Raw genomic sequence first — 23911 nt, forward strand, 5'->3', positions numbered from 1 at the left:
AGGCTCCCCACGGCCAGTGGGCTCCCTGCGTCTTCACACTCACCCCCTGCTGTGTCTTCCCTGCTCATTAGTGCCAACCACGCTCACCGTTCTGAAGCTGTGCCTCAGTCCCGTAATTTTTCTGATGTCTAGTAACTCACCTTCTTACAAGAACTTCACACAGTTCTTCAGTGTCTAACATTCCTTAGGCACACAATGTGTACACGCAATGTGTGCACTCAATGTGTACACGCAATGTGTGCATGCAATGTATGCACTCAATGTGTACACGCAATGTGTACACGCAATGTATGCACTCAATGTGTGCACTCAATGTGTACACGCATGTGTACACGCAATGTGTACATGCAATGTATGCACTCAATGTGTGCACTCAATGTGTACACACAATGTGTACATGCAATGTATGCACTCAATGTGTACACGCAATGTGTACACGCAATGTGTACATGCAATGTGTGCCCAAGGACAAAGGCAACTCTGGGGAACCCCGACAAATCCACTGAAATACAGACTTAGATTGAAACATGAAGACTCAAACGCTTTTTGAGGTAAAAGGTTTTCTTTTGGTGTTAAAATGTACATTATCTTTAAGATTTATTATGTTATTTTTCTAAGAAATAGTAATATTTGATGTTGACACTCTACAAAGGCTACCACAAATTTAAAAATCGTTTCTCACTATTTACAAGCAGTTAAAACAAAAATTTAAATAAACCACTGCCTTCTTAAAATCATTAAAAAATTGAGTCCCTTTGATAACTAGATACCTTAATGAATCCTTCCAAACATGAAAATTAACATGACCCCACAATTTTGAAAAATATTTTAAAAAAATTACACCAAATAAAATACCACAATAATCTGCTTCTATTGAAACACATTCAAAGCGGCATCAACTCTGCTTCCTATTTTGATGGTTCCCTGGACGTACCTGCCTCCGTGACGTTCTTTCAGTGAAGAATCTACATCTGAATGTGGCTCCTGCACGTCTGCAAAAGGTCACTCACTAATCTCGGCAACAGGTCAGTGAACACCGTTCTGGCCGATGACAGGAATCGCTTTTGAATGACAGTGATCTTTCCTCTCAGAATTGAGTCCGAAATTGTATTAGGTTCTTAACTCCCAGAAGTAAGATAAAATTGTGAAGCTGAAAACCCAGAAATTTCACCTAAGATTGAGGCAAACCCACGGACCTGCCTGGTTAAAACTGACCTGAAGTGATAGGAGACCGTTTCCAGCCTTTATCGGCCCCGGGAAGGGGCGCGTTCGTGCACTTGGCTGCGGAAGAGCGACGTGGCGGAGGGCGGAGGGCGGAGGGCGGCGGGCGGAGGGCGTGCTGGTCCCAGTCTGCTGGGGGCCTGGGTGACGTATGCCGTCCACACGGTCACTCACACCAAGCTTCTCCCAGTGTCTGTTTTCACGAAATATGTGGTGTTAATGCTGTTTGGATTTTTTTCTAAAAAGCGTTCGGACTTTTGAAGTAGCTCAGGCAGAATGCATCCTCTTACTTTTGCTTGACCTGCTACTCTCCTAACCTCTTTCTGCTCACCAGCGGGAAACCATTTAGAAAATAAACCGGACAACCTACGAGACTGTATGGCGTATAAATTTCCTTTCCTCTCTGTCGGGCACTGGCAAACTACAGTCTGTGGGCCAAACCCAGCCCCCCACCTGTCTCACGGCCACGCCCCCTCTGCTCACGGAGGTGCCGTCTGTGGCCGCCTCCCTGCTACAGAGCCCAGCTGCAGAGCTGCGATACGGACCACGTGACCTGCAAAGCCTGGACTATTTACCGTTTGGTCCTTCACAAAACTTGCTCTCAGCCCACGCTCAGCCCGGGATGGCACTCGTGGCCACGACCGTGTGACAGCTGTGATGTTACAGAGCAGGCTCGCTGGCCCGCACTTAGGGCTTCTGGTGTGCACGGGTGACACTTCGAAGGCACAGAAAGAGACAGCTGTCACAGACTGACGTTCTATTCCTCTCTGAACGTGGTCTCAGTGAGTGAGAGAGTTTAGATCCTTGGTCAGATCCAGAGGGACCGAGTCCAGTACTTGCTGATGATACAAACGCGGCAGAGAATGAAGAAAGAAGTTCACGGAGTAAAGTTATAAACCTTCCCGCCTACTGTAAACATTAACTTTCACTGAAAGGAATTCATATGCTCTTACATTTACATTGACATGCACGATTCCAAAGAGGTCGGGAAGTACAGACCTTAAAAAATTAATTCACTGGTACATTATTCTACAGTCCGTGTGAGCTGCCCATGTCTGGCCACAATTGACAAAAAACGTTCCCAGTTCAACTGTGGCTCAATAAACTTTTATTATTTTTTGTTATTTGTTTTTATTCAAAAGAATTTGTTTCCCTATCACAAAAACCAGATAACCACACCACCAGCAGCAGCCAAGTCCATCGAGTTTCACTGATGGTGGAGAGGTCACTGGGCGTCCCCAATGTCCCAACGATCATACAGGAGGAGAAGTGAAGGAAAAAATGCTCAAAACAAATCCAAAACCCATGGTGACGCTGGGGACAGACGAGACGTGACGGTCCATCTTCTCTCGTCGTCAGCTGTAGCTGCGTCCAGCAGGACCACGCACAACTGAACTTGAGTGAACCCTTCATACCAACTCCAGCACCTAATGGGGGGGGAAGGAGATCAGTTTAATCAAACAGTTTTAAAATATAGAAAGAGTTTTATAAATCTTTACTACATTGTGAATGGAGAACTAAATCCGGAAAATTTTTCCTAACTGCTAAAATGCCGAAGAATTTGAAGGAATTAGATATTCATCCTTTCTTACTTTTAAGATTAATCTGTTTTTATTTTCAGTTCGACGGTGGGATGAACGCTTCAGATCAGTTATCTCCACAGTTAACTAGAAAGCCTTGTGGATAAACCACATCAAAACATGTGACTGAATACGGTGCCTGATTCACAGCATAAATATAACCTTTTTGGAACAGATACAGGGTGGGAAAAAGTAGGTGTACAGTTGTGTCCACTTTTGAATAAAATAATAAATAATAAACAAGAATAGACTGTTTCATGTACTCTTGTATTTTTATTAATTATTACTGTATTCCAAAGCGGGTACAACTGCACACCTACTCTGCTCCTCCCCGTACGTGTAGGCACCTTCCCACATTCCGACGAGAAGCTCTGCTGTTCAAGACTTTAGTCTATTTACTTCCCTCACCGATGAACAGCTTACAGCAGAGATCGGGGTGTCCAGGATCTAAAACCTTGCCTTTGCCTGATGCTTCCTAATTTTCTAGTTAACCATCTGGTGTCAAGATACTTTGGTAGTTACTAAAGTAGTGCTTTGTCAGGCGGGAAAGGTGTAATATTGCTACAATGAAAACTGACAGACGGCAAGGCTCGGTTATGGAAAGAGCAGAGGACGTGACTGAGGAAGAACACTGGACGTGAGGACAACCACCAGCCTGTCCAACAGAACAGTGTGAGATGGGGCCGCAGTCCTAGTCGGCCCAGAGGGAGAGGAACCGCTTCTCCCCCCACCATCAACGCTCTGGCTTGACCCGCACCTGCGCCCCACGGTGGTTTTTGTTTTCACCGTTAGCAAGCGGGCATAAGAGGTCAGTGCTGTTGAACATCTTAGAGCTGTCACTAAGATTCACCAAGTGTGCACTGAGTTTCCGTAGATACTTTAGCAATCCCAATGGCCTCAAAGGCCAAACTTACAGAATAATAAGTGCAGCTTTTTCAGTAGATGGCTTGCATGAGCACAAGATAAGGGGAGATGAAGAAACTAGAGAGAACCACTTAAACAGAGATCCGAGGCCTTCTACCACCTTGCTTGAGGCTTCCAGAACATAACGCTGATCAGTTCGAAGCCTGCTTCTCCTTTAAGCTGTCCATGGCTCTCTAGTGAGGCTTTCCAGATGCAGAAGCTAGCTGCATGAGGAGGAGGACCATGCACTTTAGTTTGACCAGGTAACACTGCAGGTCTGCTTCGAGAATGCTCCACTCATCTGCAGGGCAGGGTGTTAGGCTTGGATTCGCTCCCTTGCCTGCTAGGTCATTCCCCACTCAGGATGAGTGGAAGGAAGCCATGGCAAAGCTAATGTAAATGCTGAGTGGCAGGGGAAACAGATACATATTTAAAATAAGTAATCAACGTCCTGTTCTCTCTATATTAGCAGAGAATATGTAGAAAGAACTGGTATCCAGGGTCAGTGCTGATCAAACCCCTGTGCTAAAAACCTCCTCCAAATCGTGGTTTGTTTAAAAAGGCTCATGGCTTAGCTTTAGCTCAGGGTTTGTGTGTCCAATGTATGGGGCCCAGGTGCTAACTACGCACTGGTATAATTAGACACAATTTTTGCTTCCGTGTCCTAAATAAAAAGACAAGTAGGTGGGAAACTGTGGCTGAATTTGACACTGACACTGTGTGCCCAAAGACGTGGAAATCTCCGATTATACTAATGGCAAGATCACACAATCAAACAATTTTCAGCTCAACACTAGAATACCTTTTCTTCCCTTGGCAACCGATGAATAACCTACTTGCCAGGGAAGAGAAACCTTAAGAGTAAGAGTTAGATATCTTTAAATCTGGCGAGTGTCCAAGCATCCCAAGCTACATCCTGGACCCTGTCCACTGAATGCTCTGAGGGGTCATTGTCCTGGCATGAAAAGGGCTGAACCGCGCTGGGCCCATGGCGAATGCTGAGCAGCCTTCACCTGCTTGTCAGAATGTTTGTCATTCTGACCACCTCTGAATCCATTCAGCACTCACACAACCTCTAACAAGTACTATCGTCTGCTCCACAGCTGCGAGCTCCCTATTCTTTTCCCCGTCAATCAAACTGTTTCCAAACCCACAGAGAGCCATGATCCGGAAATGCCTCTAAGGCTCAGGACCACTCTGTAGTCCCATGTTACAGCCGCAGTCCGTTACAGTCTAAGACAGAACTGACTCCAGGTGGAGATGAGTAGGATAGACAGCTTACCTTAATTGTACCCTGACTGTTAGCAGCAATCAGCACATTGGACTCCTGCAAGAGAACAAGAACCTTTAGCGTACAGGGAGGACTTCCTGGGGGGCAGTCCGAGGGGGTAGCTGCCTACCTTTTTCTTCCTTTCACCCTGAGAACCAACGGAATCTCACGTGGAGAACCAACTGTAACATATTTAACCACAAAATCCCTTATTTTGAGGAGTAAGTTTTAATAAAAATAATAAAGTTGAAGGTAGAATAGCAAGTTTCCAAATGTAAATGAAATAAAAGGAATAGATTACTACTGGAAGAAAAGCCACGAGAAACAAAGACCGAAACACTAGCAAAAAGAAACACTAGCAAAAAGAACTTGAGAAAAAGTACACAGTCCTTTCCACAGAAAACCCCCGATTCACTTTCTCCCATAAAACACCAGTAACTGGTGTAAATGCCGCTGCATCTCTGACGCCGTCTCTGTGGACTGACTCCTGGTTCTGGGAAGATGAACGAATGCAAACACTCACGTGGGAAGGCTCTTTTTAATTATTCTATCACTGAGTATGCACACTGTAATAACTGTGATTACCTGACACAGAATGCATGCAGTAACGTATTTTTATATTCTAATCTTCTGGGAAAAGACCATTTCTCTGGCGAGTAGGAAGAGTGGGAAACAGCCGGGTGGTTCAGGTTTACCAAGGGAATCGCATGAAGCAGGAAGAGCTGGGACTGGTCTCCTGTTGGAAACTAAGTCTAACCAATCTGCCCTGGAGCTTGGAGGTGTGTAAAAGTCTTTTTACTTTTCAGAGCAGGCAGCTAAAAGGAGGTAAACAGGTGCAAAACTGCCCTAGAGGCCACAGGGCTGATGGGAAGACCGAGTCCAAACAGCAGCCATGAGAAGCAGGGAAAGCGGTCGAACCTCCGTGGAAGACACGGTCTGCCTTAACGTCCTTCACGATGGCCTCGTGACCGAGTGCGAAGAAGAAAGGGGACTCCGGTCTGCACACCGGCAGGGTGGCCCCAGCTAACCTGAGTCAAACTTCAGTGTCTGCGTGAGGAAGCTGTGCTCTCCAACGTACTACATCTCTATTTTGAACTTGCCTGTTGATTCCTGGTAGAGTTACTTTTGGAAAATGCTCATGTTTTTGCTACTGGTGTGAGAGGAAACAATTTTTTTCGCACCGTTGCTCAGATTTTTGGTATCCAACTGGTGGTGGGGACATCCAGGGGTCTTTGCTGTACCAAGAAGGGACAAAGACGCAATAATGCTTTCAGGGCGGGCATGAGAAATGCTGGCGGTGGAGTTTGGGACATGCGACCTCAACCCGGGGCCCCGGCACACTGCAGACCTTCAGCTGAAGCCATCTGAGAAGAACACAGAGCAGGAAGGGCGCTCTGAACCCGCAGCCCCTGACCAGGCCCTAAAACCCTCAGTGGAGAGGTGTCCACCCTGGATGCAGGGGAAAGGAACACCCTTACCTCCGAAGACAAAGGGATGCCCAGCAGATTCCAAACAGACAGGCTGTGCGAAGCCCCCCGGGCTGCACCAGCGACCTCATGCTCCGTGACCTACCGCACCCCGCACGACCGCCCACTCTCCCTCGGACCGGCACCAAACACACGGGCCTGTTTCCTGGGGTCTCACTTCCTTCCGCAGGCTCTCAGGTCCCACAAACTCAAGTAACTGTACGCTCTTCTCCTGTTAACGTGTCCAGGGACCAAGAGGGTTAAGGAAAACCTTTTCCCTGCTCTACAGCGGTATTTTCCTTGCTGGGGTTTTCCCTTAAATCAGCATATGTGTCCTTGAAAACAGTAACATGGGTAACGCAGAATTCACTTTAGAATTAGTTTCCACATCCACTCTGGACCCAGACATGACTCTTCTGTCAACATCTTCCAGAAAGGAAGCCACAAACAGCACCAACCGACAGTTTCTGTTTGAGGGGACTCCAGGCTCCAAAAGGCCACGGCCACCAGCGTTAGACACGGCGGTCACCCCGAGCTGCTCCCTGAGCTATGGGGACACACGACGAAAGGATCCTGAAAACTTGACCCGTGGAGCCCACAGCTCTATCTCTTTCTGCCTTTCCATTCGAGTCACCTTTTAATACAAAGGGGGAAGGCGGCCAAACCTGGTAGAGATGAGGGCGCACCCTGTGGGAGGGAGAACGAAGCCACCTCGGCCAGTCCCTGAGGTCGTCACATAACTCAAACTTCTAGTTCTCGGTGGAAGGAAGGCTCGGAAAAGTGTGGGACGTGATCACACTGTATGAGATCGGGCGACTTAAACAACAGTCGCCACGCGAGAGGAGTGTGAAGCCTGTACTGTCACCACACTGAACCCCGGAAGACACCTGGTAACTGTTCAACAAGAAGAGAACTCGCGTTGTGTAAACTCAGGACTATTACACCATTACAAGGTGCCGCCATATCAAATGCTGCCAGAGGGTCAACACTGAGCGCCTTTTCCTGTGGAGACAGAGAACGATCTCACGTACAAATAAGCCAACACAGGAAGTGGCCGCCCAGCTGGAATGGTCTTTTCGGACTAACATAGAGGTGACAGAATGTCCTGAGAATTCTTAGAACCACTCAAAATTTCATTAACAATCCATGAAAGAAAAGTAATAGTGTCACATCTCAGTAGGCACCCTTCCTGCCAAGACCACAAACTTAAAAAACACAACAGGATTTAGGATTAAACTGTCTTTTAGATAGCCAGGTATTAACTTAGGATAAATTCATTTTTACAACAGAAAAATAAAGCCAAGTATTACAAATGGTGACAGAAGGAAACTTGACTTGGGTGGTGAACTCACAATACAATGTACAGAAGATATACTGCAGAATTGTACACCTGAAAACTATGTAATTTTATTAACTAACGTCAGCCCCAATAAATTCAATTTTTTTTAAAAAAGTTGCTTAGAAGTTGCCCATAAAGCCAAAAAATCCCCAAATATTTTATACTTCAACATGGAGGTATAAAGGTGGCAAGTACAAGGAAGGTCATTACTGTAGGTTTTGAGTGATTTTGTTTGCATTTTGAATGGCTAGTAATTCCTAGCTACAGCTGTAGTCTGCCAGAGCCGAATGTAAGTAAGGTCTGGCTCAGTGAGTTGATTTTACTTGCTAAGCGAAATAAAAATGCTAGCCACTAATTCTCATTTTCTCCCTCTTTCTTGGAAACTGACAGCTTAACCTAGAGGTTAAGCTAACACTACACCTAATATCTTCTTCTCAATGTAAAGAGATTAAGAAAAGATAATGGTAAAAATTAGATGCAAGTCTTAGAAAAACAGGAGAGTCCCACACAGAAACCAACTAGCATCCGCTTAAGTCTTCTCTTTGCTGGCTTGCCTAGAAAAGTGCCACTGTAGCTAATATATGAAAATCCTAAGCAAGCTGAGAAATAACAATTATTCACCTAGTTTGCAATTATAGGATTTGTCCCTGGAGACAGACGTAATCGTTTTTAAATGTGAATTAATTTTACTATAGATTTAAACATGTAAAAAAACCCCAATTTCCATTTCCAGCCATGGCAGAGTAAGTGGGAGAGATCTGCTCCCTTACCAACTAGAAAATTAAGGAAATTATATGAGAACACTGGACAAGCAGGACTGTGATCCCCATGAGAAGGAAAACGGATGAGCTGAGTCCTGTAACCGCCCAGGCTTTCTGCTTGGAGGCACTTTCTGGACCACAGAGCAGAGGAGCGGAGCCCAGCAGAGCTCAGAGGCGTCCAAGCAGACCAGGGGAGGGCGGGCGTCTGCCAGGCAGCTGGAAGTTTTCTGGCAAAGTACCACCGATTGTCCTATTTCCTCCCTGCATCCAACTCTCATTTTTTTCTGTTAAGTCCTAACCTTTTATTAGGCAACCAAAGGAACTTGTTTACAGTCAGCGAATACATACTGTAAGCCACTCTCAGGGGTGAGTATTAAAAAGACTTAAGAACACAGGCACCAGTCACAAAAAACTAGTACAGCTATAGCTCTGTGTATCTGATTGCCCCAGACCAGAGCACATCCTTTCCCATAAAAGCAGCTCCAGGTCTACCCAGTCTTTAACAGAAAAGACACAGTAAACACCCATCTTAATGGGATTTAGTTTATACACTGAGATCAAAGCCTGAGCTTTCACAAAACCTCAAAGAGCAAAGAAAGATGGGCAACTGCTGGCATCGGTGCGGCAAACATGGTGCTCGCCCGCACATTCGGATAAGCCCACCCTGAATTAAGATCATTAGCTTTGATTTGGTATAATGTGAGGATCACTAGATTCCTAGCTTCACATGCCTGGTTTAAATAGAAGCCTGCTGTCACCGACTAGATGATTTACTGGATTTTGTGCAGAAGAAAACTGTAAGGGGCATGTGTGATAGGAAAGGGTGAGGACACACATGTGTTACATGGAAACATCTGGCAGCAAGCAGATTCAAGAAGACGGGGCAGTGTGAAAGGTTTAAGAACAGCGGGAAGAACCTTGGGTGGAGTGCTACACTTCCGGGCCGTGGTGGAGACACCCTAGAGAGTGGTGAGGAGCACACCTCTCAAGTACAACGGACTCATGTGTTGAGACAGCTTCAGTGGTAAGCATTCTGTTCCCTCGTGGTCATGATTTTTAGGTGGAGGTCATTTTACTGAAGGGTCTTGAATCTAGATTTAAATTTGTCATGCAGAGAAACAGCAAAAATAATGCGAGTAGAAAAATGTTAAAATGGTTCATTAAAATGAAGACTAGAATAGACTGAAGGACTTCTAAAGAGCCTAGAAAAATAAGGCTAGTTATTCAACAACTGTCTGATGCAATAACCGCTCACAGTAAAAAATATGGGGATTTCAGAACCGCGAACAGGATTCTCACACAATCAGTTATAAATAAACCACAGCTGCAGCCTGCTTATTAGCACACACCGGTGCTGCATATCACAGCTCAGAGAGTCAGAAATGCCATTGACACTGCCTCCCCGCCCCCACCACAGACCCCCCCCTCCTAGAGCAGAACACATTCCTTGAAAAACTGAGACTTCGAATTCATTACTAAGAAGTTAATACTTAACAGCCAGCTTTTGCCCTGGAAATGGTTATTTCTTAAACTTGAATACAGTAAAAGATCACATAAATTGTATTTTGGAAAAAACACTTTAGTAATGACAAATCAACTCTTAATGAGAAAAACTGCATGGAAGCCACCTCTGATTAACTCCTTCACGTCTAAAATACTGACTGACTTTTACTGATAACCCTGATTTAGTCCAGCGAATGCAGACCCTCAGAAAAATATTTCAATATTCATTCCACTTCCTACCTGTACTTCCTGAAACACACAATACCTGTTTTTAAAAACCAGACGATTCCTCACAAACCAGTTAAGATGGTTGCAGAAGGAACCTGCACACTGGGTCGGGGGAGAAAGAAGAGGGAACAGGAGGGAAAAACGGTGACGGAAGGAGACTTGACTTTGAGCGAACACACAGTACAACACACAGATGACATATTATAGAACTGTACCCCTGAAGCCTATGTCACCCCAAAGAATTCAATGAAAAAATTTTAAAGAACCCAGCACACTTCATCGGCAGAGATACCAAGCAAAACGGCAACAAGGAGAGCAGTGCCTGGGACGCAGGGCTAGAGGCCTCGTGGAGGGGAACGACTGGGCTCGGCCAGCTGCGCTGGGCCAGACCAAGTCCTCCGTGTTCCTGCGGGACCGCTGCGACGTGCAGACAAGGGGCGCTTCCATCTGTCCACATCGAGGTTTCTGCAGGTTCCACGTTTGGTGTGAGTCATTACTGAGGAGCCCTGTGTACAAACACACTTCAGTGCATTCCAACAAGTTACGGAAAACAAACAGGACTCGGGAACCGCTGAAAGACACACACATGCACACTCAAAGTGACGGTCCCTGAGGGAGAAAAGGTTGTAAAGAACAGGTGCGGGGGAAGGAGGACTGAGACACGCAACAGGATCACGCACATTCCCTGCCCTTCCTCCATCCCCAGCGCTTTCCAACTGAATGCCCTTTACCGCACAGCACTCGGGTGCTATCTCCGCAAACCTACGATCGCCCCCACGTGCCAGTACCTGAGCCCTTTGGGTGCTCTCTTGAATGAGGCTGGAGAGCCCTGGGCTTGCTGGCACATCTAGCTGACAGGGGCGGCGGGAGCTCCATACCGAGGGCCTCTGAGCATGGAACTGTGCCTGTCGACCGGTGTTACCTGTGAACCACCCCCCACCCAAGTACTCAGGCAGAGCTGTTTCGGGAGTTCTGTACTATTTTAGTAACGCAGCAGAAACAGCAATGGATTTCAGACAGGGAGACCTGGGCCTGCATTTTGGTTCCGTCATAGTATTTCTTAACCCTCTTAGAGACTCAATTTCTTCTATAATAAAACAGATAATCTTAGGTACTTCACAGAATTTTTAAATAAAAACTCAAAGAAAACAGTCAAGTATCTAACCAAAGAAAAACAGGCACATTATAGGCATCCCCCAAAATACACGGCAGTCATTCTTATTAAAACACCCCAAGTTCTTTACACCAAAAGGCCAGCCGTCCCAACCATTCCCACCACCGCACCGCTCTTAGCACACTTCTGGTCGTACGAAATGGGGAACCACTAAGTGGGCTCTCGGGGTAAGCAGACTGGAATGTTATCGTAACTCTCTTCCCTAGAAAACTCAGTAGCTGCCGGTGTTAATATTTTCTGCTGTCAAGGCAGAAGCAAGGAATACAACTGAGACCACGCTAACGAAGTAAAACGATTAGAGAAGAATACACCTGAAGGGCAGCTGGGAGAAGGCAGGAATGAAGGAGATGGGATGGTTAAGGAAGGGACAGAAAAGTACCGATTGGGTTAAAAGAAAGGACAAGAGAACTTAAGTCAGTGGGAGGAGCAAACCAGGCAATGCAGATGTGCGGGGAACGACATGAACGCAAGTTCAGAGGTAAGAACGGCAAGTGAATGGGATAACGAAGAAACTTTCTTAATAGATGTTTTGTGTTAGAAAATAAAAATAAGGTTAGACAAATAGCATTATTTCAGATTCTTAAAATCTTGAACACTGCTCGTAGTTTAGATATAATGCCTACGATCAAACATGTAAGGCAAGAGAAAAAATTAGAGAATGACATTTAAAATCACGTCTCTTATTAGGGTATACCTCTATACTTATTTTAAAGGCTGACTTCTAATTAACTACTTAAATTTGAAATCTAGGCTACCTTTGAATCAGTTCTCCTGTTTTCTCCCCCTATAATTTAAATTAGACTTTTTAAAGGATATTTAGTTGTGAGGATAAATACACTTTTTAAGTACATAAAGGCACTTAAAGTAAAATAGATATAATAATCAAGTTCAGGAAATATATGCATCAAATTATACCCTAATTTTTAATGATGGCCGAATATACAAGTTGGAGTTAAATGCAAACACTGAGTTTGAAAGAGAGCTTTCTGAATGACCTAGGGTCAATTAAAGGCAGTGAGTGACATCTGGTCTGTGGGAACTGCTCCGGTAATGACTTTGGACACTTGGCAGCAGGGGACAGAGGCGGCTGAGGGGCCACACAGAGGTGTTGGAGGTAATCTACGAAGGGAGGGGGAAACGGGAATTCGAGAGGAAAAGCACCAACAAACGAAAAAGGAGAAAAACACAGGAGGTATTTCGAACGAAGTATTATTGTTACTTGATGAGTAATTAAAAGATTAAAAAAAAGAGATTCAACAATAATGATGTATGAGTTTCAGGCTCCAAAGACTTGGAAGAAAGATAAAGACAAAGGGAAACAAGGAAGTTAATCTGTCGGAAGCAGAAAGGAAAAATCAAAGAAACAGCACTTCATAAAACATTTCTTTTGGTTGTACAGAATAAATCCCCAAAGAGTGCACTGCCTGATTTAAACTGACCTCATTTCTTTCTGTGACCAGTTAGGGTCTTTGAAAATTAAGTAAAATTTAATTTAATTCAGCAGAGACTTACAAAGCAAATGCAAACATAAAAAGGCCCGGTTACGTCGTAGCACTTTCTACAGATGCAGCCCACGGGCAGTGTTTCACAACCGGAAGTCCTGACACTTCTGAGCTGGTGTGCACGCTTCAGTGACAGATGCCCCGAGAGGGCAGGGAAGCCCCGCCACCCCACCCCCACCGATACCTTTCCCCTGTGCACCGTTCCCAGGCGGCTGTTCCTGAGTTACAGCCTTTGTAAAAAAATTGGTAAACATTTGGCCAAATGTGGCTGATTAAACACCCATTCATGTTGCCTCCTGAGAGACAGATCTTTGACTCCAGCTTAAGACCCGGATTCAGTACAGGCACGAGAAGGACGTTCTAGCCTTTATTTTTGCCAACGAGGAGATCAAAAAGAAGCCCAGCCTATTACTCCTGATGTGTCCTTTAGAGTGGGTCTTCACAACCTCTTCCAGAGTCACCAGCGCCCAAAGGGACCTTGCCGAGCCGTCTTACGTGGCTCCAGGTCGGGTCTGAGATCACACCCATCACTCCCGTGAAACAAGCTGGGCGCTGTTGGAAACACTGTCCCTTCTCAAATGGAAACGCCACCGGTTCGCTACAAAACTGGGTGGGACAGGGATGGGATCTCTACTTCTCTCTCACATCACTCTGAGCTATTCAATAATAAAATAAAAGAACTATGTATCCCACAAAGAAACAATGATGACAACAATGAAGGTTCCTGGGTCTCACCCTCCGAAACTCTGACTTATGAATAAGTCTGGGGTTTAGAAATCTGCTTTTTAAATACATACTGCAGGTAATTAATAATTTTGAAGTACGCATTAATAGACCATTCTTTGAAAAACACTAGTATAGATATTGAAAGCTGTCTACAAAAGTGGAATTCAGAGAAAGGAGAAATATGAATTTTTCTGTTTCTGGTCGGGGGCTGGTGAAGAGGAAGGAGGAAAGATTTGCTTGATTATTATTTTTTAAAAAAGAATTTATGAGTGCATATTTACCAGATCCCATGCAAGGACAAGAGAATACCAAGATTAACGGGACAGGAGTTTTAACCCAGGGAAGCTATTAAGTTTAGTGAGAATGATTATGCAAGTGAGAGTTTATCTGTAACACTTACACAAACATATATAAATTTATTTGGCTAAAGAAGATAGCATATTTAGTACTTGAATTTAAATTACACAAATGGCTCACGGAAATGTAGTAGAAAGTTAACTTCACAAACAAAGACCTATGAGAATTTAAAATAAAGTGGAGTGGGAAGCTGCGAGCCGGGCCGCTGTCCACACTGGTGTGGTTTACACGTCCCACCGAATGCCCTGTTCTCCCGCCTTCTCATCCCTGTGGGTCACACTCACTGCGACACAGTGAACTACAGAGTCAGCACAACTGCACAGCAGGCAGTGTTGAACTTCCTGCCCACACTATCCCGTGACTTTGTGCCCTAAAGGTCCACATAAAGTTGGGGTAAAGAGGGGGTTAGCACAATGACAAATTTAATTTAGAAAATGCTGGCGTTCACTGCATGTGGAAGCACGAGTTCTAGAACATTACACATTTAAAACACTAGTTCCTGTGTATGAGTGACGGGAAGAAGAAACAAGAACTGTTCTTCTCAGAGAACTTTGTACAGAGAACTTTGTAAGACCTGGGGAAAACTGTAATGGGCGTCCCTGGGGCACAGGCCGCTCCTGCCCCCGGCAGTATTCAGCAGGTTTCACAAACACCCATGAGAAACAGGGTATGAATCATCCCTACAATGGAAAAAGGTAAGGCTAGACCAATCTGATGGTAATCATCCCCCCAATGGATGAACACTACTATTTTTGTGGCTACAAAACTCCACTCAAAGGGCTCCCGGCCTCATGGCATTACAACACACATCAAACGGAAGTGCAGGAGAGGGTATCTGGGCCCAGCAGCGTCAAGGGCACCAATGCCACGGTAACGACACAAAACAAAATCCACGGTGGGGGGCTTGAGGCTCTAGGAGCAGTTCGGCACTGCCACGAGTTACATGTGCCTGTGAAGTGGCGGGTGACCGCGCTGGAGGGGCGGGTGGCCTGATGGGAGAGGACGTGAGATGTCACACAAGGAAGCCTGGCTTTTATTCTGTAACCAATGATTGTATTTTCCCCTACATATACTTGAGTATATGAAACCAATTCAAGTAGTATTTATTTATATCTTTTAAAAGAAGAGAATGATATTCAATATTCACCCTCCTACTACTACTAATATGGAAATTTGTAGAAACTGACAAAAGCTAAACATCTAGAAACCAAAGTTAAATCCCTTCCCTTATCAAACTACTTTGGCCATTTTTAAGCATGGTGGGATAATAATGAAATTTTAGGTTAACAGCACAATTCAGAATGCATTCTCAAATTAACATATTCCTTTGTTCTCTTTTTATTTATTATTTTAAAAAAACATTTTATTTATTTATCTTTAGAAGGGAAAGGAAGGAGAGAGAGAGAGAGAAACATCAATGTGTGGTTGCCTCTCATCCATCCCCTACTGGGAACCGGCCTGCAACCCAGGCATGTGCCCTGACTGGGAATTGAACCTCAATCTCTTGGTTCACAGGCCCGCACTCAATACACTGAGCTACACCAGCCAGGGCCCTTTTTTCTCTTAAATAAGGCAAAAGAAAACACCCAACAAACAAAATCCTGGTAGCTTAAAGATCTGTGTCAGTCCTAGGCTTCAGAACCAGTAATCCACAGAAGGACAAATGTTATTTCTTAAAAAGTGATTTATGAGAAAAAAATCATAAGACCCACTGCAATAGAGGTCAAATTCCATTACAGTACCTATAAAAATGACAATAATGAAGTACTAAAAATGTCAACTAACAGACCCATTAAATCATATTTCACTGTTTTCACGACAATATTCACCACAAAATATTGAATGTGATGGACGTTTCCATGGAGGCTGCCAGTGCAGCACTGGACTCCGCGAAGGAACAGTTACACTTCGCGTAATTTACGTAACAAAGAGACACTTCCGGTTTGCGCAGGTCTTCCCCCACCTGTCCGCCGCCTCCTCTCCTTTCCACTCCCCCGCCCCCTCTGGCATGGACGCTAAGGGAAGGGGGGCACCGGGGAGGAGATGGGAGCTGCCGTCTTCCGGGACGTCAGGGTCCACACTCGGGACCTTCTTTCCTTCCACGCCCAAGACAGACAAGTGTGCCCTCCCACTGGCCCTCTTCCAGTCCGCAGAGTTTTCTAAAGTGTCATAAACCATCCGGCTGGAGGAAAGAAGAAAGGAGAGGAAGGATGAAAGGAAGAAGGGAACTGGAAATGAAGAAAGGAGAGGAAAGAGAAAGAGATGTTTCTACGTTGTCTTCTCAGAGTTCACTGGGGAAGGCGAGACGAGAAACAGCTGCTAAGTGTGGGAGGGCGGCGGATGGTACACAGGTAGCTTTTCCAAAAAAATGAAAGGAAAGGAGACCACGTCGTATTTTTTGGTTTGTGTTTCTTCCCGAGGGAGTAAAAGAAGAGCAAAACCCAACAGACGGCAGGTACTCCTAATTACAATTATCCCCTCTTCCGCAGATGCTCGAGAGCCACTGCTGCCTCCTGGTTACAATGTGTAACAAACCTGTTCCCAGTGATAATGTGAATCATCTGTTCCCAAACCTGACTGTTCATATAATGTTCCAAGAAGATCTGAAGAACTTTTCAAAATGCCAATCTTTACCCTCCCCGCTTCTTCCCCCACATCGGGGTTTATGCATGCATCTGAGAGTCCAAGTGTTGTATTCTGTTGTTATGTTTAAAGATCCCAAGGGGATCCTGACAATCGCTCGGGTTTGAAAATCACTGCTATAATAAATTTGATTATAGACGTCTTCTGCACTTTAATGGGAGTAGGCTGGCTTTTCCCAAGTGCTTTAAACTCCCCAGTACTTGGTGCGATCTGATGGTTTGTACACAGCATTTGCTAAGCCAGAGAGGGATGCCTGGCTTTCAGATAAACACATATAAAAAGTGGAAAAACAGATGTTAAGTCTCTTTGAGAGAAGCTTTATTGTCACACAGCACCAATGCGATGGAGAAAGGGAAGAAGGGAGAGACTGTAAATCTATCACAAACATTAAGCCAATAATAAATACCAATCCCCTGCTGCTGCACGCACTTTAACATTTCATTGCTTCCGAAAACGGGCAAAAGCCTGGAGGTTACGCCCCAAGGGGCAAACGGCAATTAGAAAACACTCTACAGCAGCAACCAATGTTCATGTCAGGAAACGTGTCTCAAGTGTCTGTTAGAAGTGTCCCCCACCTCTACTTCAGGATTTCTTTGGTTTCAAAAAATACTATTTAGCTAATTATGCAACAAACAAGATAAAGGCCAAGCCTGAAGGACCGTATTGTTCATTACAACAATTACATATTAGCTACGATTTGAAGCGATCTGCTTACTGCTAGAAGTAATTAAAAAAGGAATGATGTTAAAAGCGAGCACACATAGACAGCTCCTACTCTATGCTCAGGACTATGCTGAGCCCTTCGCACTGACCAATTCCACCTACACACAGACCTGAGGAGGTGGATTACCGTCACCACCAGCACTTTCAGACGGGGCACTGAGCCCAGCGCAGCAAGGAGCCGTTGTGGAGGCAGGCACGGTGAGTGGGTGGTCTGCACGGAACTCAGGCAGCCCGCCCTGCAGTCTGTGCTCCTTCTTACCCAACACACTGTGATGCCTTTTTCCCCAAGGAGTTTGCAGGTCAGCAAAAAATGTGTGACAGGAACACACATAACTGTACAAGGCACTATTCACTCAGCAAATATTTTAACAGGTAGAAATCCTGAGAGATGTAGGTAAAGATTTGCTTAAGAACACAGTTTTAGTTAAAAACACTTCATAGTGTTTCATCATATAACATTTAGCTAGAAATAGGAACAGAGAGAAAGAACACGTTTCATTTTACGAAAAAGACGTTTTTACCTAACCTGGTCGTGACATTGTACGGTGTGGGTGGCACCCGCTGACTCCCCAAGGCAGACTGGGCTGGACGTGGTTTCCGGGAGAAAATTAGGGAAACCACTCTCCTGACATCCTTCCTTCTGGAGTTACAGAAATGTTTAATATGACTGCTGGAGTTTCAAGCCGAGCAGAAAATATCCACCCTTAATAACTAATATTTGCCCTGGCTGGTATGGCTCGGTGGACTGAGCACTGGCCTGCGAACCAAAAGGTCTGTCTGTCACCAGTTCGATTCCCTGGTGGGCACATGCCTGGGCTGTGGGTCAGGTTGTGTGAGAGGTGACAGACTGATGTCTTGCACATCAATGTTTCTCTCCCTTTCTTTCTCTTTTCCTTCCCCTCTCTTTGAAAATAAATAAAGTCTTTAAAAAAATAACTAATACTTTCCCTGAGGACAGAGTATACATTTCTTTTATCACTTGTGAAGAGCTAAGAAGTCTTAAGGCCCTTCGATAGCATGTCTTCCACCACTAGCGACCACCTGGGACTGGTGACCCCAGGTGAGGAGGCAGCTCTGCACCATGAGGTCCAGTGCGGCTCAGACAGAGACGAGGCACCCGCAGCCTCCGCCTCCGAAGGAGCTGGGGTCCCTCTACACAGACACGATCACTTAAGGACCGAAATAATCACCTGCGTTCTTAAATCCATGTGTTGTACTCCATTCCATAGTTTCAGCTGAGAGCCATGCCACAGAAGGGTCCACAGACACAGACCACACAGAATGTCCTTCACCCGACTCGGTCTGGCTGAAGCAGTGACGATAAAAGCTATGACAGAAATAAAGGATAGAGTACGATCCCAAATTCGCCCCAGCTTTGCGGCACTATTTTCAAGGTGAATGTGGGATGCGGGAGATGGTGGCATAAATGTGAATTACTAATACCACGTCGCCAAAACACTGTGGTTATAAAACAGTATCTCAGTTGCATGGTATTTCCCCTCCAAGCAAGAATTTCTTTTAAAAAAGACAATTATCAATATGTAAGTATACAATTTGTGAAAAATCAGAACTAATGTTTCAGAAAACTGGAAACAGTTTTCTAAACCTGCAAAAGAGGTGTGGAAACAGTTGATAAAAAATTACTGTTTTTATTTTACTAACAAGATATTTTCAAACCGGACTGGCGTCACACTCCGTGTGTGACGGGCGTGGGGGACAAGAGCTCTGGACTTGTGCGCAGGAAGCGCAAATGAAAACAAACTTTTCTGGAAGGCAAACTATCCATTTTAATTAAAAGCCTTAAAGCTCTTCTTTAAATAGATAAATCTTTAAGGTTCACTTGAAAAGAATTAATTAGAAATCCAAAGATTAACTGCAGAAATATCCAAGAAGCATCGTTAAGTTACACAGTAGTAAAAAGTAAACGTGAAAATTCTCAACAAAACAATGATACAGCAGTTACTATAAGTCCTTAGACTGGAATAATATGTAGTCATTGAAAATGCTCTTTTCAAAACATATTTAGACTTGGGAAATGGTAATGATAAAGGCAAGAGGCAAAAAACTGATGGTAATATATAAAAGACTCAATTTCATTGAGAGTAAGTACCTATGAATAAAAAAATTGCATGAAGATTGACTACACTGAAATGTTAATATAGGTTATTTTCAAAAAGTGATAGTACATATTTTTTCTTTGGATTTTTTGTTTTTCTAAATATCCTAAAATGTATATGTGTTCATTCTCACTGTTTCTTTGGCTAATGAGCTACTATAACAATCATTAAAAAAAAAAAAAAAAAACAACTAAAAAATAGTGTCTTCCAAATGATGACATTCTTCTCTACCAAAGTGCTTACCAAAAAGATTCACTGACTTCACACTCTTAATATAAAGCTGCAAAAAACTGTTTTTAAATCAACTCCAAAACTAAAAGATAATTATTTAGTTAATGAAATCCAGACCATAATCCTACTGCCCTTTCTGGAAGGCAAACTCCATGCCCTTTCAATCTGAGGATTTAGGAAGGAAGGAAGGGAGGAAAGAACAAAGAAGGGGAGGGAGGGAGGTAAGAACAGAGAAGGAAATAAAACTTCTATTAGTCTGTACGCTTGGTGGGGATTATGAGTAAACAGAATATTTCACAAAGGAAGGTTGGAACCAGAACTGACATGGACTGTTGATTACCTGTGGACTTTATTAATCCAGGTAGCAGCTGTTTCCGATAAATACCAGATAGCAAAAGTGACTGTGTCTGGACACAAAAGGCAAAATAAATGATGGGGCACTTTTCAAGGAAATAGTGTCAGAAAATGAGCTGAAATCATAGCCCACTAGCCCTCCAGTCTCTGTATTCAAAGACACACAGAGCTGAATGCGTAATGTGAAAGTAAAGCAAACAAAAGACTGTCCAGTCGTTCAAGAGGAATGTATGGCGAAGCATGATACTACTTGGACATGATACACCCAAGTGCTGCAAAGTTGCCTCTTCAAATAAATGGATAGTTCATTTATTTTACTACAGCAAGTTGAACACACGATCAAGTTCTCTTTGTTTAAAAAATAACCAAAAAGAAAATTAAATTCCAATGCTTAAAGTGATATATAGTATTCCAAGTAATTATTTCTCACAAATTCATATTTAAAAAAATCATGAATGTTAACACTGAAATAGGCAACGCAAATAATAAAATTAATCAGGGGAGGGGGGATCTTAAGAATTTGGCAACAGAATATCCTCATGTCCATAACTGTACACTACTAGATTTCTCCAATTAAAATGTTTTCAAATAAATTAAAATATGACAACTAAAGATAAAATAAAAAATAAAAACTTCTGCCTTCTTCTTTAATGTGAAAGAAAAGGGACCACATATTAATGTGACAAGCTCAGGTGAGGCCTGCGAGGAACCTACGAACCCAGACACTAACGTGACCCCAGAGGACGGTCTACAATGAAAACCTACTAACCCAGACACGAAAGTGCCCCAGAGGACGGTCTACAATGAAAACCCACGAACCCAGACACCAACATGACCCCAGAGGACGGTCTACAATGAAAACCCACGAACCCAGACACCAACGTGACCCCAGAGGACGGTCTACAATGAAAACCCACGAACCCAGACACCAACGTGACCCCAGAGGACGGTCTACAATGAAAACCTACTAACGAAAAGCAGCTCACGACAGGCAGTCATGTCCTGGGACAGTATTTTTCCCCAAGAGCCAATCTTTACCGTAACTAAGCCTGTCCATTGTCTTTTTGCATCTGTGGTAACACACCCCTGGAATGTCAAGGTAACTTCCCTGTTTCCCAAGCCCCTTGGGCACAGGCTGAGACCACACGTCCCCTCATTGTTACTGTTCTCACATTCATTGTCAACTGTTAACTATCCCTTGCCCACCCATGTAAACGGAGGGTGTGTCTATCATTTTACCTCTTATCCAATCCCAGAGGTCCCTCCCCGTGCTTTCTCCTGCCCCGCCCCACCCCAATCACTGGACTTCAGGTAACCCCCTTACGGCTCCTCCTTTGATTCTAATGTATAAAGAAGGTGCTAAACTGACTTCTCCAGAGCATTTCTTGATCTGTTGAGATGTTGCTTCCTGGCGACTGTTGTCAGTTTGACTCAAATAAACTCACCAAAAACTCTTCACAGGTTTCTCAGGTTGATGTTAGTACAGACTAATCATTATCATTTCTAGATATTTTAGAATCTAAATGACAATAAAAATTCTTGTAAAAAGGTATTTTCACTAGAGTCCAAATGAAACTTGTCTTAAGAAACTCTTAACAATTAAATGCGTACAACAGGCTGTAAAATTTGAGCGGTAGATATGCTTGAGCCACTGTCTTTACAAGACCAAGCTAAGGAACAAAGGACAGAAGAATCTGTCAGCAAACCCTACAGTGACCGAATAGAAGATCTTTTAGACACAGGGCCAGTATTACGAAAAACAAGAGACAAAGGACTAAGTCCCGTCTCTTGGGTTAAAAAAAAACAGTAGAATACATTCTGTCTTTAAAAAAAGAGTAATTGAAAGTAAAAACTGTAAGCCTTAAAGCAAAAGCAGGAATGCCGCAGGGCCAGTGTGAAGGCTGGAAAAGCGCGCCCGGCACTTCCACGGCGCTGAGAAACACGGGAGGGGGCTGGGCGCAACGCACGACACGATGACCCAGCGCCTTAAAGAGCAACGGGCACAGCACTCTTTCCAGTCCACATACAGGACGGCAGAAGTGAAAGGAGGAGAAATTATATATAACGCTGGCTGGTTGTTCAAAACAGGGCTGAGACTCCTGGTTCATTTTTAGTCAAAAGTGGGCAGAAGGAAATGTATGCATCTAGGTTATAGGAAAAAGGAAGGCCAGACAAAAATTTATCTGGCAGAAAAAGATCCTAAGCTTTTATAAGATGGAGATACTGTCTGAGAGAGTGTCTGTCTGTGTCTGTGCCTCCCCCGTCACTCACTCTTGATTTTCTTGCTGCATTCCTAGGACTAAATCACTGCCATAGTGATAACATAAAGGCATAGGCTATGTTTACGTTACTATTAGTTAAAGTTTTATGTTTTCTGTTCACACATTCACACAGTAGATTGACATACCACTTACATTTGTACAAAAACTAAAAAAACAAAAGAAGCCTTTCAAAGTTAAGCAGGTTTGTAAATACTCTTAATCTCTTTTGTGATCAAAATTAGGTGGTACAGAAATAAAGTTAGAAAGACAATGAAATACCTGGCCTTTCCAGAGACAGCTGTTGATTTGACAGCGTAATAAAAAGGCAATCAAGGTGAGATCACAAGATTATTTTAGTATTCCCCCCAAAGTTCTCCCTACTTCACATCTCCAACTTCTCCCCTTCCTTTGTTAAAATCACTCCGATCAAGCTTTTGTCTCCACGGTCCTTCCCCCCCACCATCTCCCTCGTCTTTGCAGAGTAACTTGGATCCATCCCCCTCCCTGAAAACCTCGCTTCGCTGGCTTTCCCAGGCACCAGTCTCCCCCACTCGTGAAAACCATTCCCTGTCTAGTGACCGAGCACTGATGTGCCCTTCAGCAGAGCGCTCGCACTACTTGTCCTCCCTGACTACCCTCCCTCGGGGAGATCCTATCTGGTATCTTGGTTACATCATATTTCCCTCTGTGGTCCCACAGCTACTGTGACCTCCACACCTGGCACGTCCACTGAGATGGCGAGTGACAACCTCACACTTGATCAGTTCACACATTCCTGCGAACGCCGAACGTGGTGGCTCCACTTGGTATTTTTAGTAACTCTGAAGCTTAGGCAGTCTAACGGTCAGTTAATTCCTGGGCTTCTCCCCGCAGAGAGTTCCTCTGGTGGTCTTCTCCACCTAAATTAATGGCAGTCCCACTCTTGGAAACCGCGTGGGGAAAGCCCCGGTGCCGCCCAGACCCTTCTCTTCCCCATTCTTCGCACGATCTGTCTTTCCCTCCTTCAGAACACGAGCAGGGCCTGGTTGCCCCTCACCGGCTCCCTGCCCTCTCCGTGCTGGGACCGCGAGTCCCGGGAAGCAGCCTTCCTGCCTCTGCCCGCGCCTTGTAGTCCATTCTGCACAAAGCCACCAACCACACTGATGTTCACAAGCAATCACATCAGGACCTGGCCGGAAGTCCTACACCGGCTCCCACCTCGCCCCGTCACAGCCGAAGCCCTGACCCTGGGCAACGAACGGCGCTGTACCAAGATGGCTCTTCGTCAGGGCTCTGAAGTGTCTTCCACTCCCCACCTGGTTCCTGGTGGCGCAGCACCACTGCACTTCTTACTGCTCCTTCAACACCAACCGCACTTTTACTTCCAGGCCTCTGACCTGTCTGCTGCACCTGGAATACTCTCGCCTGCGTTTAAACACAGGTGATGCCTTCGTCTCCTGGTCTGGGCTCTAGTCAGCGGCTCAGGTGGGCTTTCTGTCTGCCATGTGGAAAACCACCGCTCCCTCCCGTGGCACTCCCTCGCCCACTCTCCTGCTGTTTTTTTGCCAAAGCA

At 44.6% G+C, this 23911-nt stretch overlaps 1 protein-coding gene and 1 non-coding gene across 4 annotated transcripts in view; both read right to left on the reverse strand.

Moving 5' to 3' along the window:
- Positions 1-2306: 2306 nt before the first annotated feature.
- The window catches only part of COP1 (COP1 E3 ubiquitin ligase), a 114343-nt gene continuing 92738 nt past the window's right edge, over positions 2307-23911 (reverse strand). For all 3 annotated transcript variants that reach the window (XM_037145577.2, XM_037145578.2, XM_037145576.2), the window contains 2 exons: positions 4987-5031; positions 2307-2648 (listed from right to left, as the gene is read on the reverse strand). In XM_037145577.2, the coding sequence (XP_037001472.1) occupies positions 2631-2648; positions 4987-5031 (63 nt within the window). In that variant the 3' untranslated portion in view covers positions 2307-2630. The remainder of the gene's footprint in view (positions 2649-4986; positions 5032-23911) is intronic.
- Positions 10613-10750, reverse strand: LOC119049731 (small Cajal body-specific RNA 3). The gene has a single exon (XR_005082599.2). It is a non-coding gene; the product is annotated as a small Cajal body-specific RNA 3 (non-coding RNA).

The sequence above is a fragment of the Artibeus jamaicensis genome, unplaced genomic scaffold, assembly GCF_021234435.1.
Source record: "Artibeus jamaicensis isolate MK-2021 breed Jamaican fruit bat unplaced genomic scaffold, CSHL_Jam_final contig_327, whole genome shotgun sequence".
Taxonomy (NCBI): domain Eukaryota; kingdom Metazoa; phylum Chordata; class Mammalia; order Chiroptera; family Phyllostomidae; genus Artibeus; species Artibeus jamaicensis.